The following is an 18869-nucleotide window of genomic DNA, read 5'->3' on the forward strand; positions in this document are numbered from 1 at the left end:
ACAGCCGCTCCTCATCACACAACCCACAACATGTGCTGCATTGCTTGGGGACCTCCTTTCTGCACACCCACCCCATCTCCTACCTTCTCACCCGCCTCTGCTGCATGGACGCAGCTCTGCTGCGAACCACGCTAGCCCTCTGCAGCTGATAGACAGGGCAATGTCTCTTTGCTGTGGCAGTGCCCATGGCCTCCTTGGACCACTGAAGGGGGACATGAGCCAGACGAAGAGAAGGCGTCCCCATAATTAGCCCCTGTTGCCTGCTGAACGTGAACACAGCATGCAAAGCTGAGTCAGCTAGACTGAGACGTGCTAAATAACAGAGATTAGAGYCGGAGAAGAACGCGTGCCGCATCGCTGGGTTAAGAGCTCACGCTAATTTTACAAGAGAGCGTCTTGCCTTGAGCTGCAGGTCTGAGAGCTTTACTTTGCTCTCGTGCTAAGTAGGGATGCCACTGGAAGTGTCTCTGCTCCTACGTCTCCTTTCCACCTGCAGCTAAAGCCTCCTGGGTCTGCACGTTGAGGAATTGACACTGTGGGAGGAGGATGGCATGTCCCTAGGAAAGGTCCTTCGCACAAAGTCACTACAAAATGAAGAAAGGATGGACGATCTGGTCCTGCCCCTAGGGTGCAATAGGGCTTTTGGTTAGTGTGCCTGGTGCAAGAGCTGGACACAGCTGTGGCAAGCCACAAAAGAAGGAGGGACGATCAGGCTGGACACAGAGGTCTCCCCTGGATCCCTGCCTCTGGCAACGACCGGCACCAGACACTTCAGAGGAYGTACAGGAAAACTGGAAGCTAACTCTCTGGCCATCTTTCCAGCRTGATGCCAAGTTTGCAGATATAAGAGAGAGATGTGTTTAAAGAGGACATTTTCCTTTCGCTTTCACACATGCAATTCATCAGAAGAACTTACTGCGTAGTACCGTCAAAAGCGAGAGGTTGTAAGACGCATAACATATGGGATCTCCACAAGAAGGGACAACACCACCCCCATTCCCCAAGTTCAGGGCGTTATTCCAGGCACATTCACTGGCCCACACTTCCCTTTTCCCTGGCTGCTGTCACACGTCCATGGGGGCCAGCGTGGCCGTGTCCCAGGTCAACATCACACACAAGCAAGAGATGAGGAGAACGTGGACAGATGTACGGCTTTCTGCCACGTGTGCTGTTTGAAGCCACGGCACCTCCCACCCTCCCTACCACTGTCTGTACCAGGTTGTCTGCAGAAGGGGCTTGCGATCGCCAGGGCAGGCTGCAGACACATGCCGCTCTGCCCAGGGAGGCACCGGGTCTGCTGGGCTGGGCTCTTCCTGCCTCCCCCACACCTCCGTCACCCAAGGTGTTTTGAGGTTAAAAAAAAAAAAAAAAAAAGCATGTTTTGGAAACTGGGATTATTGGTTCTGTTTTAAGTCGTAGCATGGAACTTCTTTTAGAAGGTCTCCTGGGACCAACCCGTCCTGCTAAACAGGTGCACATTTTCCACACCCAGAACTTCTCTCTGCTCTTAACCCGGGTGTGGTGAGGCTCCGTGAAACCACAGGGAGCCAGAAAGGGTGACCAGAAAAACAAAGTCTGAACTCTGTACTGTCRCTAAAACCCTGCCCAAGCCACATGTGGGAGGGTGGGAGGGCAGCCTGGCAGGTCCTCGCATGGCCTTGGAGGGGTCAGTAGGGCCATGAGTGCCCAGCCCAGGCAGCGCTGCCACCCATGCCAGCTCCTGGCCGAGCCTCCCTACACTGCAGGAGCTGAGGACTCCTAGACTACAGCTGGCTGGAGCATGACCATAACAACTGTTTTGACCCTCTGCCTCCAAGCTCTGGACTCTCCACCACTGTCCCTTGGTGGAAAGGACTCAGTGGAGAGGTTATTCGTGCACAAGAGCAAGTGGGCACACCCCGAGCTCGGCAAGATTTCCACTCTGCCCAGGAAGCTCCAGGTGGGTCACAAGCCAGGGCAGATGGGCCCTGACGCTCTCACACCACCAACCAGTTTCTCTGCCATCTTGACACTGGTCTCCAGAGCCAGTTTGCTGCAGGAAGCCCAGCCAGAACACCAATGACCCACCCAGGAGCTTTTGCACCAAGGTTGGTCCTTACCTCTGAATCCCCGGAACCCTGCTGGACCTGGAGGGCCAAGGTCTCCTTGGTCCCCTTTCAAGCCACGTGGTCCTGGTGGTCCTCTCTCCCCGGGTAGCCCTGGAGTAGGGACAAAGAGACAAAATGGTCCTACTGCAGTGGGAACCTACATAAACCAGCTTCACACACACACACACACGTGTTGCTTGCCAGCAGAAATGCTAGTTGGTCTGTGGTTCTTTGCCAGCAGTCAAGGATCATCAGAAGGACACACCTGAGAGTTTAGCCCATAACTTCTTTCTGTATCTGCCCCTAGATACAGGATGGATTTAAGCTGGAGATGGGCTGGTGCTGATAAGGCTCTGAGCATCTTAGGGCTCAGAGCAACATAACAGCCAGGCCCCAAGATTGGAGAACAAGGAATAAGACAGAGGAGCCAGGGGGGAATGAAGACCACAAGGAGCCATGAGGTGCCACAGGAAGAGCTGGGAGTTGTGCACCCCTTGCATCCAGGCATATTGGCCCAGCGGGACGCATGAGTAGTGGCTGCCCTGCAGCATGGACCCCAGCTGYGACCTGAGCCCATGCCAGACGAGAAACTCTCCGGGGAGAAGTCCTCAGCGAGAGAGCAGCTCCTTCAGCATCCAAGCTCAGACATCTGCCTGGCACGATGCTGCTGATCTCCCATGCCCACATCTGGGTGCTGAAGGAGACCTAAGTTCCCCTTGCACTGAGCATCGTGTCCCTTCTGCATTGGGCTTTTCCAGCCTTAGTCAATATTTTCCTATGCTTTGAACCAGATCCTTCTACTATCCACAATGCAAGTGCTGTACAGCTACAAGAGCCAGGTCTTCTCTGTCTTATCTGCTTCCAGCCAGGTCCCTTGGGGAGAAGCACCTCCAGAGCAGAGGGCTGCGCGCTCTGCTTGCCAGGGGTCACTCTGTACGTGGACACGTTTCTCCCCTCGAGGCTCAGCTCTGCAGCCAAAGCAGTCAGGAGGAATTTGGGCACCAACTCCAGTGGACACAACCTGGGGCTTAACCCTTTGTCTGCTGCATTCAGCTAACGCCTTGCCTCCCTCTCTGGGGGAAGCACTGTGTCAGGGCCAGATCCGTATTTGTGTAGAAGACCCAGGGGAAGGAAGGAAGTGCAGAGATGCTTGAAAATGCTGGCCACGCCTGAACCTGAGCTGCCTGAACCCAAAAGGCTGGTGCTGTGATCCTGCCCAGAAAAGCACCAGGGAAAGCGAGGAGGACAAAGCGCTAGAAATCATGGTTATTTTGTCAACTCTTCCCATAGGTGAACCCTCCAGGGATTGTTTTGCTTTTTTGTTTAAACAAAAAAAAAAAAAAAAAGGAAAGAAACCAGATGATGTATTTCTGATGCTTATTTCACCCAAGAAAAACAGCCATGAATCTGTCAACGCACATAAAATAGCTGTCCGTGAAAYGAGCATGGGCAGCCAGYGCTGACAAGGGCTTTCAGAGAGTGATCAGGTTTCCTGGCTGGCTTTGCCGAACTTGGGCGGTCCTGCCATCCTCCTGGGAACAGGGGAAAAGGGAGCACCAGAAACGTGCAGGTTTCATACCAGCCCAGTTTTGGCAGCTCAGATCCAGGAGTCCAGGGGCCTGAACTCACCTGCTCCAGTACCAAGACCCCTATGCAGGTCACATCTTCACCAGTTAATTAATCGGTGTCAGGGTGGGACATTGCCCCATGGCACCCCGTGGTGCTGCCTGCCAGGACTGGCATGGTTTAATTCCCTGGCACAATATGAGGTTGATGGTCAGATCCTGTGGCAGGCAGATTTCTCCTCCAGGATGTAAGAGGATGGAGAAAGAGGACTAGGACACCACGTCCCAGACAGGAAGGATCCTGTCACCTCGACAGGAAAGAGCCTGTAGGGGACAGCAGCCACCAGAYCGCAGGTGGTCTTCACCAGAAGGGATCCTCCAGCAAGCTCTGCACCATATCCAAGTGTTGGGTGTAAACCTAGTGGTTCCAGGTTTGGCTTAAAATTAGAAACAGGCTCAAGCCGAGTACTCATCCAGAAGGCCGGGCATTCCCAGAATATCTGTGGTCAGGGTTCACTTGACCAGAGACCTCAGCAGCGCCATCACAGCCATAGGGGAATCCTAGCTTGTTCCTCCCAGTTCTTTCTGATGTGACAGAATGAGTTTCTCGTTTGTCAGAAAAACATGTTTTCCTGGGGGTGGAGGATTGTTGCTTCTTAAATTGAATTTCTCTTAAAAACAATGGTTTGAATTAAGAAGAAAAAAAAATGCATTCTTGAAATTGAAGAAGTATCCTACCAAAGCCTCAGCTTTCCCAACCTCGCTGATGACGACGGTCCCCTCTCGCAGGCTGGAAGGGCCCTGAGCTGGGTCCCTCCTCCCCACCTTTGGCTGCAGGCTGCTGGTGCCAACCCCTCTGGTGCCTCTTTAGTGAGCTATGCCCAGCTCCAGCTCTGAGAAACATCAACCTTTGCTGAGTGGCTATTTCAAAGAAGCCTGCAGGCAGCTAACGGACTTATGTAGCTCTCACTGTCCTTCCAGTAATGGAGGGGGAAGGCAGGAGGCCAAGGGACAAGMTGGAAGATGAGAGAGACTTTTGCCCCTAAAGACTTGCATTTCTGCACCTGAGTAAGTGACAGCATGGTCCAAGCAGGAGCTTCTCCACGCTTGGTGTCTCAGTCCCAGTGCTGTGTCAGCCCAGGCGTTGCGGTATGAGTACCGCAGATATGYCCTGCTAATGGTGGGAACACAGAGTGCACATTGGCATGGAGGTCCTCCTGAAACCCACGTGATCTGGGATCAGTCAAACCCTCCAAATATTGGACTTCGAGAAGGGACAGCTGCTAAGTAGCCAGAGGAAGAGAGGAACTGTCATGCGGTATTGGAAATGACGTCAGCAAGGACAGGGAAGAGACAATCTTGGATGTAAGAAGGGAATGAAACAGGGTGATGCAAGGTGATGCAACAGGGACCAGAAGACCTAGGAGCTTTCAGAGATTGGCAGGATGCCACATCAGAGAGGACTGGTACTAATACCCCCAAGCTTACAAACAGGGAGTGGTTTCCAAGGTCTCCTAAGTAATCAGYGTCAGAGCTGGGACTAGGCACTGCAAGCTGTGTCCTAGCCAGCCTACACCTTCACCACGAGGAGAAGGGCTTCCAGACAGGACAGCAGGCTCTGGAAAACTACCTCGAGTCTGATGCATGTAGGGAAACTAATTGGGTGGAGTATAGCTAACAAACAGATAAGCTGGGCTTAGGGTAGATGTGGTGATCTCAGATGACAGACTGRTCTATAGGATGTGGGGGACACATCATGATTTGAGTCATCGAAGGGTGAAAGGAGGACAAGAGATAGAGGAATCTACTGCAAAGAACAGCCCCAGAAATCTGGCAGACGATGAGACAGCAGGTTTATCCTAACATTATTCCATCTTTCTACAACGCCAGCAAGGTCCCAATAGTCAGACTGGAACYCTAGAGAAATCATTGGGAATGATCCCGTTGACTCTGTGCACTTTGGGTCAAGCCTGGCTGGATTATGTGTACGCTGGACATGTTGTTCCTTACCTCGTAGCCCAGGAAGGCCGGGAAGACCAGGTTCACCTTCCATTCCTTCATTGCCTTGGTCTCCTTTGGGTCCTGGAGGCCCTGAAATACAACGGGTACGGAGTTCAGTGATTCTCCTCCTGCAGAGCAGTCATTCAGCAGATGCACACACGCACACGCACACACACACACACACACACACACATAGACGACTCCTTCGCCGGCCGTTATTGTTTATCAGGCATCCAGGGGCCTCTAATAAACACAAAGCTCCGCCACAGAGGAACTAAGTGACAGAGAGGCAGCTTGCCAGGAGTCTTGCTCCGTGATCTGTGGATTTTAAAGGCCAAGAACGACTCTCTCGATTGCTGCCTCGCATGCCAGAAAACTTCACCCTGCAGTTCCTGTGATTCCACCTGAACGTGGCTCCAAAGGAAATTCCAGCTTCCTGGAATTTCCTCTTAACCAAAAACCGTGACTTCTCCAATGACATTACTTAAAGAAAAAGGAAATGCATTTTGCAAATATTGAGATGAACCTTTAGGAGGGGATTTGCATCACAGAACTCATCGCTGCTGGCTAATAACCCAATACAGAGCTAACCATTGGCGGTGGCTTCAGTGTAAACCGTTGTGACATGATTGTATACRCAAGCAGAAAGTTCAAACCATAATAGAGTTACATTTATCAGCTTGAAAAGGGCCARTTCCGCAAAGCTGAAAACAATTAGGAACTAAATCCATTGGAAGACAGAATATGAATAGAAAAAAATGACTCATGGGATCATAGAAAATTGGGCGAAGAGAGACCTTAAGGGGTCATTTGGTCTTTGTCCTACCAAGGCAGGATGATAATTGTAAACTTTTAAAAACTGTTTTCTTAGAAATCCAAAAAGCCATAAACTCACAGTTGTGCAGAAAGCAAACAATTGGCCAGGGTTATGGACAAAGTGGTAACACAAAAGAATCGGGAAAGGAAGGGGGGGGGAGGCTTAGCAGTCCTAATAAATGAGTTACTAGGAACTGCAAATATCATCCAGAAATTAAGAACAGTGCTCTGTGGGTTCCTAAGAAGATGAACCACAAGAGGCTCGGGAAATGTCCCGAGCTGAAGATGGTCAGAGGCTGGGAGAGGACTACYGGGAAATCTTGCATTAGCTTAGCCTGGTTTTACTCTTGGACTAGATGGACTAGGCTAGATGGATGGCTGGACTTAGACGTCCATCTCTGGGCTCTGAGAGGAYGCGGGGCTTGGGACACCCTGGTGCAGCCCTGCGCGGCAGGTCTCGTGTTCTGCGCTGCAGAAAATCAGTTAGCGAAACAAAAGGATGCTAAGAACAATCGATACCCAGGAGAGCTAAGTACAACAAGGAGGCATTTTAGGATAGGAACAAAAGGGACAACGCGCAGCAGGGAATGCGACGTGGCCTCGGGTGGGAGCAGCAGAATCGTCAATAGTGGAGCAGGTTCGGCAATGCTTAATTCAACGTTCAGTCGACGTCAAAGGGGGCCGTGGGGCAGGAGCCAGGTGAGGTATGCGCTGCATAAAGCTGCCGCGACYGCTGATAAATCATTTTCATTCCCATAGCATTAAAGAAGGACGTTGCACAAGAGCCATGAACACCACAGATGCTTAAATCAGCCTCTCTGTGTTACTTGCCCCTTGGAGTCTGAAAAACCGAATGGATAAACAAATAAATAATAGGAAGCGTATGATGACGTAAATAGAYGGTGTTAAGTACTGCCATTGATTTTCAGTGTCCTGAAACGCCAAGAGGGAGTTCAAATCATGCCAGTTTGTTAAAGAGAAAACGGAATAAYGTGGGAATGTGTTTAGTCTGCCCCACACCAGTCAATCCCATCTGAAATAAAGAGCTAACGCAGAATTTCATAAAGATTTCAGAGATGATACCGTTAATTCCAGCCTTCGGGGCATTTCAGAAAGCAGAGCCTGCCAAACCAGAGCAATATCCTCGTAAAGGTGACGGTGCACTTGATGGCTGGTAGCAGAGTGTCAGGACAGGGGCATCTCTCTGACGTTAGGGTTTTCTGCCTGGGTACCTCCAGCCCTACGGCCCCAGGACGAGCAGTGGAAACCTTGCAGGACCCAAACGTCCTYCTGGGTTTGGGTCAAACTCTTCCTTTGCCAGCTCCAGCCCAGCAGAGCAAAGGTCGGGCTGTAAAAAGCCACTTGCTTAAACATAACGGACGCTTTCCCGCCGCAAGCAAAACTAAAAGCAACGCTGCAAACATCTCAGTAAAAAAAAGCCTCCTCCTTTGCCACCCTCACTTTGCCCTGAATATCCTTTCTGATTAAACACCCTTCACTTCCCTGGGGCCCACACCAACAGGACGGGAGCAAAGCTGTTGCAGACACCAGATGCCTCGCTCCCACACACGCTGGCTCCAGCACGGCTGGGCTGAGCTCCCCTGAGCAGGGGCAGCTCCAAAGACTTCCATCTGCTCCGGTTTTATGGGCACACCGGGAAATAACCCACACAAGGGCCCCACCTCATTTCCATTAATGCTGGGAAGGGACGTGGGAGCTGCCTGCCCTGGGCACGTCTCRGAAGGGTTTGGAGTTGTCCTCCCTCCTTAAAACCAGCCCCGACCGTCTCAGGTTGCAGACTCCCCTCTCCCGAGACGCCGTCTCATTCGACGAGCGAAACATCAGTCGCCCCCCCCAAACGGCAGCCCAACGTCAAGGTGAACCCATGGCATGGTTTCCAACCCTGGGAAGGGTGGAAAACCATCCYGCAGGGTGTCGGGGAGGCCAGAGGCATGCACAGGCTAAGACAGGGACTAGACTGCATCAAGGACAGGGCTATGGGTAGCTGTCAACCTCTTCTGCTCCCAGAGCGCTGAGGAGCAGGAGAATAAAGCCAGGGAAGAGACACGCTGGACTTGTCTCTTATTCTGGCATGTACACAGCCGAATAACAGGCAGCAGAGATCTGACAGCCTGCCCCTCTTATGGGCCTCCAGGGCAGCAAAGTTGGAAGCACACGAGCCAAAAAGCTATTTTGTGGTCCGTAAGCCATCAGAGCATCTCCTCTTGGCTGTAGCAGCGTGGCTCGATGAGCTGTAGGCGAGCAGAGATGGTCCCATCCCTAGTGGCTGGGATGGGAGAGCATTGGGAGAAGCCGGGATGAGGACGGAAGAGCATTGGGAGGGGCGGTTGGGAGAGGCTGCAGTCCGGAGACGAGGAGATATGACCAGCACTTCAGACACTTCGCCAAGCTGGTCCCCACCCCACCTCGGGCTGGAAAACACCAGCCCAGCTGCACCCTGGCTTCACTTTGCTGACTGCGCTGGGCTGGGCTGCACGCRGCGTTTGCTGCTGCTCCTTTGGGAGCAGCACGTGAGAAAAAGCCCTTCAAAACAGGCGGAACGTGGACTTCAGCGAAGCGGAGAGCTCTGAAGGCCAGATGGGACTTTGCAATCGCCCCGCCAGACCTGCTGCATGGCGCGAGCCAGCACATCCCACCCAGCGAGTTGTGCAAGTGGCTCCGGATGGGCGGCCTGAGCCGCGGCAGATTTTGGGCACCGTCCCTCCTGCTGACATGGCTATTTAAAATCCAGATTCCCTCTCTGCGCCGCGAGGCTGAGCCCCCTCCGAGACGCACGGGATGCTTGGCACAGCCAGTCGCGAGGTGGGGTGAGACCCCAGCCACCCACGTGCACCGAGTCCTCCCTCACCTCTGCTGGAGACGATCCCAGTTCCTGTATCCCCAGGACCTCCCCGGGCAGCCTTCATCACAAAAAAATGGTCTTGAGAAGCCAGAGCCCAGGGTAGCCTCCGGGGAGGGAAATGCACCACCCAGGCAGGCAGCCCCGCGCCTCCCTGCTCCGTGCAAATCCACCTGGGAGCACAGCTGGCTCGGCCAGGAGCGTGCAGAGCTGGGGATAAAACCCCTTTTCCTGGAAGGTGGGTTGGCCAGATGGGTACAAGGCTCATAAATTCTCCAGCCGCCCGGCCCATCGCTGCCGACAGCAAGCGGGAAGGGAGAAAGGATGGGGAGAGGGAAAAGAGGGAAGCGGAGCGAGCGCAGGTCAGGGCTGCCAGGAATGTGTCAGAGCCGTGACTCATAAATCAGGTGCCAGCCTATTCGGAGGGATTTGTGTTGCTTTCTACCCGTGCTAATTGGAGCACCCTGGCGCACGGGTGTCAGGCTGTGATGCACGGACGGCCGTCGCCGCTCCTGGGGGAGCCGAGCCGGGGAGTCACAGCACGAGTTCCCCTGCCCCTGTGGCTTCAGCTGAAGCTGCAAACCAGTTGGGAGTCTGGATGCGGTGTGGCCCCAGCAGCCCTGAACCTGGCATTGGCAGCAAACGTCCCTCAGGAATCAGGGGAAAATATCCCATGGTGCTGCTGGTGCCCGAGGGCTCCAGGTGGCCCACGTGGGTGAAGGTAGCTGCTGCAGTTCAAGATATGCAACCCACAGCTGGTCCAACAGGCAACGCTTTGGTGCCCACCCCTCCATTGCCTGTCTGGCGTTCCAGCTGGAAGCACCAGAGAAAGGTCTGCCTCGACACAGAGGTCTGGTAGCAGAGCAGTGTCTCACTGCAATGCTGTAGGTGCAAACAAATAGCCTGGAAGCGGGCCAAAAACTGCCCCCCAACATGCAGCCAGGGCTGGATGCATCTGAAAYTGCAGCGGGGACATATCCCCGCTCTATTTCCAGAGCCCTAAATGCAGCTTTCAGCACAGGGGCGTCATTCCTGGGAGAAAAACTYGTAATGGTTCAGAGGCACTGAGCTGGACATGGTGGTCATGGGCAGGTAGCAGATGAAGCCATGAGCTGCAGGGACTGGTGCTGCCCCACCTCACTGAATCAGATCAAAGAGACTTCCCAAGCCATTGCTATCGGGCCACTGAATGTGTCCTACACGAATTTGTCTAGCCCCTTTCAAACCCACTCATATTTCCAGCTTCCACAAAGTCCTGCAGGAAGGAGTCCCAGATGGGTGAGAAAAGCAGCGTGTGGAAGAGGGCTTCCTTGAGCCTGTCTTTGGCTTGCTGCCTCCTTGATCTTGTGCCATAAGTCACAAGGACGCTCACAATTTTGTGGGCTCCCATCACAGCCCTGCTCAGATGCCCTTTTCCCGAAGGGCTCAGCCCTTTCCCTTCCTCAGCGTCCCRTGGAGCCGGGTTGCTCCCATGGGCTGCAGCTCCCTTCGCTCTGCTGCCGGAAGTCATTCTACCCATTGCACTTTTCCAGCCTCAGTCCTTTCCCTGCCCCACATCTGCCTCTTCTACTTCAGTCTCTAAGACCCTTGAGGCAAAAAGCATCTGTCCCTTTGTGGAGCACCTGTCATGGAGAGGTCCTGATCTTGCTGCTTCCCAGTCACATCAGGCAACTTGACTGGGATCCACCACAGCAGACGCGGGTCTCTCCAGCGCAGATATCTCCATCTGAGCTGGTCACCTTAGAGCTGTCTACACCCAAGGAGATCTAGTCTGTGCAGTCACTCGCTGCATGGACTCTGTTGAGGTACACAGACAAATGGCTTATCCCAACTGCATGGCTACGCTAACAAGATAGTAATGTGAGACACAGGCAGAAATTCCTGATATCAAAGAGGAAGTAATGTCCAAGCAGATGGCTCACCCTGACCATATAGTCACACTAACAAGCTAATGATGTGAGAAACAGCTGGACCTTATAGATAATAAAAAAAAGGGGGGGAGTAGGTGCTTAGCAGTTTGGTGATTAAGGGGGGATTACCAAGGCAACCATGTCATAAACACCAAAAAAAGATATCAGCAAAACTAGGGACAAAGGGCTAAGAGTAAACAGGGGTGGGCTGTTTGTTTGGGAGGGTTTGAGGGTGGTAAAGGAGAAGAACATGGGAGTGAAAACATAGGAAAAAAGGATAAGGTAGAACAAACGATGGGATCGATGATGACTGAGGATACCTGCTTGATCACTGCAGGGCAATAAACCCATTGTTTCTGCTGTACCCACATCTGGCTCACCTTCATGGTCAGGTGGGACCTGACCATCATTCTACCTAGAATCAGTGAGGGAACCCTGGGAGATTTCTTCCTAATATTGACTGGGGAACATTTGGAGGGACCACCTAACACGTCACCACTTCCTAACTCCTTAACAGACTAGACTCTTACTCGCTACAAAGAAAGTCCAAGGTGATGGAGACACCTAAACATTGCAGGCACCTAAATGTAGGTGCTTAGTAGGTTTGATACACCCAAGAATACCCGAGACATCCCCATAGGTCAGGTAGATACAAGGGTCTGGGGCAAATCCAGCCTTTTCAGGATAGTAGCTGGAGGCAGGTGAGCTACCCTACAGCATCTCAAGTGATGCTGGACAGTCGGGTTTAGGTAGGTATACCAAGCCTATAAAGATAGGGGAGATGAAGCACATGTTCCAGCACTAGCCACGGATCCCACCACCCCATCAGCTGCAGCTGCATGCTGTGGGGCACTTTCCATCACCACCCAAAGCACCAGGGACACCCTCTTCCCCATGACGGCTTCATGCATGAGCAAAGGAGCTGCTTACAGAAGGGTGCTCAGCTTACCCCGTATCATGGAGATGTTCTTCAGAGCGACTGAGTGTTCCCAGTCCTTGAGCCGCAGGTCCTCTGTCACGTTGTTGAGGATGGCCAGCTCGTGCTTCAGCTGCTCTTCCATGGCTATGTGGATGAGACGCATCTGCCGGGCATCTTCGGTGGCGTTGCTGATCAGCACCTGCAGGTCCTGGATGCGGGTGTGGTGGATGCTCACGTCATAGGAGAAGGTCCTGTTCATGGTGTCCACCGCCCCGCTTGCCGCCGTCACCTGGTCGCTCAGGCTCTCCACCCTGCCRTTGAGGTGGGTCAGGAGATGGTCGTGGTGCTGGAGCAGCAGCCGACTGCTATTGCCTTCCACGGAGAGCTTGTACATCTCCTGCTGAGCTGTGTCGCTCTGCTGAGCCAAGCTGTCCCAGAGGTTGGACACTGCCTTGTCAGTTTGGCTGGCCTGGGTCTGCAGGCTCCAGAGAAGCCCTTCCAGCTTCTGCAGTGATCCCGTCATGAGGAACAAGGAGTCCGAGTGGTTCTGCAGGAGGTCCTGCAGCCTCCAGATGTGATCCATCACATCGCCTTTCAGAGGTAGGTGCAGCAGTTTCAGCTGCATGTCCCGGAAACTCTCGTTCAGGCGGTTCACGTTCCCCATCAGCGCCTTCAGGTCCTCAGGGGAGGTCTGCGGCCTGGAGACTGCAAGGGAGAGAGAGGAAAGGGGCATGAGAAACCACCCCGTGAAGATGGGAGAGCCCAGCTGAGACACGCAACCCTCTTTCCTCCCAAGGAGCGCTTGGACATCCCCACCGTTCCTCAGTGCTTGGAGATGAATGCCGAAGCTCCTTGGCACATCCCCACAGACTCATCCCATCGGCCCCTCTTTGGCCCTATGGTTTTCTCTGCAGAAACCATGATCTGTGAGAATGAGGTGCTGGGAGGGCTGGAGAAGGAGGTGGCTGCACAGGTACCTCGCTCAGGAGGGACGATAAAGGCTCGCAACAGCTCTGGATTTCGGGGTAGCTCCGCGCACGCGGGAAGGGCTTTGCCGGAGGAGTCTGGCAGCCCGGGAACCCGGGTGTGATGCTACGAAGCTCTGCACCGTGGCTTCGTCTGGACCGCCTTTGCCTTCGGTTAGCCTGTTGGCTGCTAAAAGCGTCCACTTCCCTTTCCTGAAAACAGACCTAAAAACTGCAAGCTCAAACTCCTCTTTTTTGTCCTTTTTTTAAAATTTTTTTTTTTACCCACCGAGATTTTAATTGCTTAACAGTCAGGTTTCCCTTCTGGCCACTAACTCCGGGCCTGAGCTGCGTCCTTTGCTCCATAATTAACACCAGCAGGTTGGCTCGGCGGGTCTCGGCAGCTCTGGGTGCGGTTTGCGGAGCCGTGGCCAGCTCCCAAGCACCACGCCACGGGGGCTGTCCACCCTCTCGCACAGGAAGGAAGGAAAGAAGGAAGGAAACCCACCCTGGCTCAGGAGCTCCGGCTGTACCCCGTGCCCTGCACCTCCCTGCTCCCCATCACGGGTCCTGCTGGGTCTCGGCCGCTGGAGACGCGTGCAGGGCCACCAAACGTCTGCAGGGCAGCGTGACGCTGCACCGCAAACGCTGGAGCCGGCGGCACTGCACCCCCTGCACCCCGCAGCACGCTCGGATCGAGCCGGTCTCACCCGGGGAAGGGGTGGTGCAGAGCCTGCCCGGGATCCAGGCGGGGAGTATCATGTTCTCCCTTCGCTTTGCATCGCCTGCGAGTCTCCAGCGCAGCCCCGGGGCGGCGGACTCGAAGCCAAACCCGTCCGAATAATAAGAATAAAAACCCCGCTGTTGTTCTTTGAGCCGCTGTCGGGCTTCACCTGGCACCGTGCCACGGGCTGGCCGGGGACCGGCCTGGCAGCTGCCCCCCCCCCCTCCTCCTTTCCAAAGGAGGAGAAACCCAGCGAGGACATTTGGTTTGCATTAAGATCGCGGGAGTAAATGCACGGTGAGAGAAGACACGCACAGGCGAGGACTCCAGCGCTCTGCGGGGCGCCTGGCTCGGGGCCACCACCAGCGACAGCGCAGGGCGTTCGGGAGGGCACTTAAGGAACTGAACCCATGTGAACCCACGGGGAGTGGACCAAGCTGCCGTGGGCCTGGCTGGGGTGCGGGTACCACGGATCCAGGGGGGGTGCAAAGATGCTCCTTCAAGTCTTTCAGACCTAGAGCGCCTGCGATGGATGCTCAGGCACACGCACGCAGCCATGGCTTTCTTGCAACCAAACCGAGGGGGAAAACAGCCCCATGGGGCCATCACACGTGGAAACCACCTAGAAACCAGGTCCTGCCAGGGATGGGGAGGCACAGGCAGGTCCCCCACTTTGCATCCGCGGTTATCTGCAAAGCCTGTGGAGTTCCCCAAATTCACATAAATCGCCTCCGACYGCCTCATCTCAGCGTCCCCGCTGCTCTGCTCTGCACAGATGCAGACACCGCCTCTTCCCAAAAAACACTAGTGGGCATCGAATGAAGCCAGAACACCCCGGCTGCACATGCATATTTGCAACCCAGGCGCGTGCATGCAACCACTGGTACCCCTGAGCCACGTGCACACTGCAGAAATTTGGGGGTTATCCTCAGAGAAATGGAAGCGTTGCCGAGGCTGCCGGTCTGAAACCCAACCCAAGGAAGGGCAAGCCGTTTCCAAAAGGGCTAATTTAATTTGGGCGCAGACTAAGCAAAAGAGGGGAGGCAGCTGAGGACAGGGAGGAGGCCCCCAGGGTGTTTCCACTGATCCCAAGAAAAATCACGGCTGGAAAGGACACGATAGTGCCAGGAGCAGCCACAGCTGCACCTCCGCCGGGGTGGCACGTGGTACACGAGCGGCGGTTTGTTTTCCAGTGGTTTTTCGGCCTTGCAGCAAAAAAACCCAAACACATGGGAGAAATTCCCCCACCGTGGGACATGGCACGGTGGAGCGGAGCGGCACCTTCGCCAGGGCGATCCCTGCCAGCAAGGCCAAGCGCCGGATCCCGGGCTTACAGCACCGCAAAACCTTTCGGCTGCCATTTCTTGCAAGACGGAGGGGAGAGGGGCCAGCAGGCTTACGTTTTGGATTGATGCAAATAAATAAATTAAAAAAAAAAAAAGGCTTTGTGGCTGCAGGGAGAAAAAAAACGAACGACCGAAGCTGGTGGCACTTTTGCAGCCTCCGCCACATCGCAGCCTCCTCCGGCTCCGAGCAGGAGCAGCGCTTCCCATGCAGCCACGCACGTGTGGTTCCCACGCTACGGGACACCCGGGGAAACGCGCAGCCCAGCTCTGCGGTGGGGCGAGGTATTTTTTGGCAGTTTACCCCTTTTCCGCCCCTTTCCCCGCAGGGCGCGGGGACTCGCACGACACCTGCCCGAGCCAGCTGCCAAGCCAGCCCTCGCTTTGCACCCTGCCGGCCGCCGCGCTCTGCTCCGCTCCGACGCCGCGACTCCTTCCAGCCGCCCGCGTCGCTGTCTGGGGGGGCTTCTGCCCCCACCTGGGGGTGTTTCGCTCCTCCGGTTAATTAAACGAGGCTGTTTCGGAAGATCACTTGCCGGAGCGTGAACTCCAGTAAACTCACAGCTTGCAAAACGCTGTCTTTTGGCCCAGTGCGGGACTGGGAGGTGCTGGGGGGGCCAAGGCGGGCAGGCACGGCCGCTCCGCCCGGCCCTCCCGGCCTTCGGTCTCGGGGAAGGGAGCTGTTAAAAACTTGCATGCATGCGTTCCATGGGTGTGCACGTGCTTCTGTGCACGCATGGGCATTTGCACACATGCACGTGTGGTTTTGTGCACTCATTTGCATGCATCCATGCTTTCCCGCGTGGTCTTTGTGGATTTGCCTCGTTTCCTGCAGGCAGGAGGGGAGGCAGCTGCCCGGTCCCAGCGGTCCCTGGGCATCCCAGCCCTGCGTCGCCGTCTCTCGGAAGCGAGGCGGCTGCTGGCGGAGGGCAGAGCCCTGGCGCCGAGTCCCAGAGAGCCCATCGGTGCATGTTGGGGACGGCCACCAAGCGCCGCGGTGCCGAGGGGCTGGACAGGACCCGGGTGCTCCGGTGGGGGGAAAGTTCAGTGCAGGGCTTGAGCGAGGACCCGGCTCCATCCGCTGGAGCCGAGCTGGCCGGGATGCCGGGACCGGCGCAAGCCAGTGCAAGGGGACGGAGCTGGGCGGAGGGGCCCATCCGAGCAAAAATGCCTCCGGCGGGTGACTCTCCCTGCTAACGAGCCCTGGAGGAGAAGGGCTGGTCGGCAGCCAGCCGAGCAAGCTCCCATGGCCCCGCTCCACCCTCCGCTTCATCATCACTTCTTCACCAAGATATCGCTTTTCCTGAGCCAGCACGTTTTTCGAGCACCTCTCAAAGCCAATTGGCCTCCGCTGACGCTGGAGATTTGTTCCGGCTCCTCGGTCCCCAGCTATCTCCAGCGAGGGGACGCCCGACCTGCCCGGGTGGCTTTGCAGGGCCAGCTCCAGGCTTCCAGCCCTTGGGAGTCAGATACGGCCGTACCCAGGGCTTGGCTTGATGATCAAGATGGACAAAAAGCAGCAACGGAAGACATGATGCTCTCTTCGTTTTGCTGCTTTCCTCTCCAAAACTTTCAGCTATAACCGGGAGAGTTGGGCACTTTTTACTTATTTTTTTTTAATTGAAGCATAAAAGCCGAAATTCTGCCAGTCCCAGGACTCCCGGTGAGGTTTTGGAGAAGGATCCCCGGTCTCGTGGGGCTCCAGCTCTTCCTGCCACCCCTGGATGCCAAAACCTTCTCCCTGCTATCGCTGGAGCCGCTTTTGGGCGAGCAGCTGCAGCCCAGCCCAGCCCGCCGTGCCGGCACCGCTCGCTCCGGCCTTTCTCAGGCCAACAACAACATTCAAACAATGCGAAACACGGAATAAATAAGGAGAGGCTTCCAAAACCCCCGCCAGCCTTCTCCGGCCCTTCTCCAACGCCGGGAAAGCTAAATCCGCCCCTTGCAAAAGGCGGGCTGCGCTCGCGGGGCTGCCACCACCGCGGCCGCCAGCAAGGAGCGACCCATCGAAGCCACCAGCCTCCGACGTCGCCTGCAGAGGGGAATACCTCGAAAATTGCCTGGAATATCCTGCATACACGCTAGAATATATACAAATACCTACATAAATTGCCTCTGCAAACAGCCGAGGGTCCCTGCAGCTGGAGGATGACTTCCCCGTGAGGAACTACGCACCCAACAGATGCTGCAAGCTTTGGGGAATAGCCGGCGTCAGCGAGGGCTGGGTGCCCAAAGGGGGGTTTAGACCCCGCACGAGGCCTTCGGGTCTCCATTGCAAGAGGAGATGCCAGGGTAGGATTCAGACTCCCAGTATCCTGATGCCCTTAAGGAGTTATCTATGCTAGAGAGTGAAACCACACTGGGGGCAAAGGGAGCTGGCAACGGCCGGGCTGGGAAGGTCTCCCCCATGGCCACGGCCCATCCGAATCGCCCCTGGGGCCGGCGCTGCCGGTTTTGGACACGCTTTTGGCGCTGCCCGGTGCTTCCTCCCAGCCCACGTACACCCGGGCGCTGCTGTGACCGTGCAGCGCCTCCGGCCGTAAAGGCTAAGGCATGCGATGCAACGCAACACCGGGAGCGCGCAACGCAACCGCAACGCAACACCAGGAGCACGCAACACAAACGCAACGCAACGCGACACCGGGAGTGCACAACGCAACCGCAATGCAACACCGGGAGCACGTGATGCAACACTGGGAGCACGCAACGCAAATGCAATGCAACACCCAGAGCATGCAACGCAACGCAACACCCAGAGCTGGTACAACCAGTCCCATGGCTGGCAACGAAACTGCCCCAAGCAGCCAAAAACAGGGGTCCCGCAGCCAGACCAGGCTCACTCTGCACCGATCCAGCAGCACTCGGATCCAGGCCTCCCTCGGAGGCCGGCTCACGCCACATCCCGGTACCCCAGGAATGCTTGGGAGCATTGCACGGCACCGGCTCCGGCACGCGGCTCAGCCCTTACCTGCGAGGATGAAGACCCCGACGAGGATGAGGAAGACGAGGAGGTAGAGCCCCACCACGGCGTACTTCAGCGCCGCCAGGGAGCCCAGCCGGCCGCAGCGTCCGGCCACCTTCATCCTCCTGCCGGGACCTGCGGGACGGGAGCGGGTGGTCAGGAGAGCATCTCCCACCCCTCCGAGACCTTGGCGCCGGCCTCCGCCGGCAGGACCCAGCTCCTCTCCCCTCCCTCTACAACGCTGCCGTGAGGCTTTTGCTTTTTTAATAAAATGGCAAAGAAAGAAGGAAACAGGCTCTTTTGCAGCCAGCCCAGCATCAGGGGGGAAACCATCCGGTCTCGGGCTTTTTTTTCATTTTTATTCCAAAAGCGTCCCTAGAAAACCTTTTCCTGGGGGTTCGGGAACAGGGCGGCAGAGACCCGGCGACTTCGCGCCGGGGCCGCTAGCGCCGCCAGGTTTCGCCCCGGCAGGTGGAGCTGACGGGTTTTCCGCGACGAGCAAAGCTGCAATATTTTTCTGACATTAACACTTATATCAGGTCCTGGGAGACTCCGGGAGGAGCTGGCGCCGGGCCCCGAACCACCCACTCCTCTCGGCCGGCGCTCGCCACCTCTCCGGAGAGCGGGAGGGATCGCGGCTGCGTCAGCGGGGGCTTCGCCGCGGCCCCGCCGCTGGGCCGGCTCCCACCCGTAACCAAGGGGAAAAGCAAAATATTC

General features: G+C 55.7%; 1 protein-coding gene across 1 annotated transcript in view; it reads right to left on the bottom strand.

Annotated features, from left to right (window-relative positions):
* SCARA5 (scavenger receptor class A member 5) overlaps window positions 1–18869 on the bottom strand; it is a 35760-nt gene that overhangs the window by 15531 nt on the left and 1360 nt on the right. Inside the window, exons 2-5 of the mRNA XM_026067002.1 lie at window positions 18159–18287; window positions 12189–12863; window positions 5663–5743; window positions 2100–2198 (exon numbers count right to left, since the gene is read on the bottom strand). Of these exons, the coding sequence (XP_025922787.1) occupies window positions 2100–2198; window positions 5663–5743; window positions 12189–12863; window positions 18159–18287 (984 nt within the window). The remainder of the gene's footprint in view (window positions 1–2099; window positions 2199–5662; window positions 5744–12188; window positions 12864–18158; window positions 18288–18869) is intronic.

This window comes from Apteryx rowi, unplaced genomic scaffold (genome assembly GCF_003343035.1).
Source record: "Apteryx rowi isolate R43461 unplaced genomic scaffold, aptRow1 scaffold_251, whole genome shotgun sequence".
Lineage (NCBI taxonomy): Eukaryota > Metazoa > Chordata > Aves > Apterygiformes > Apterygidae > Apteryx > Apteryx rowi.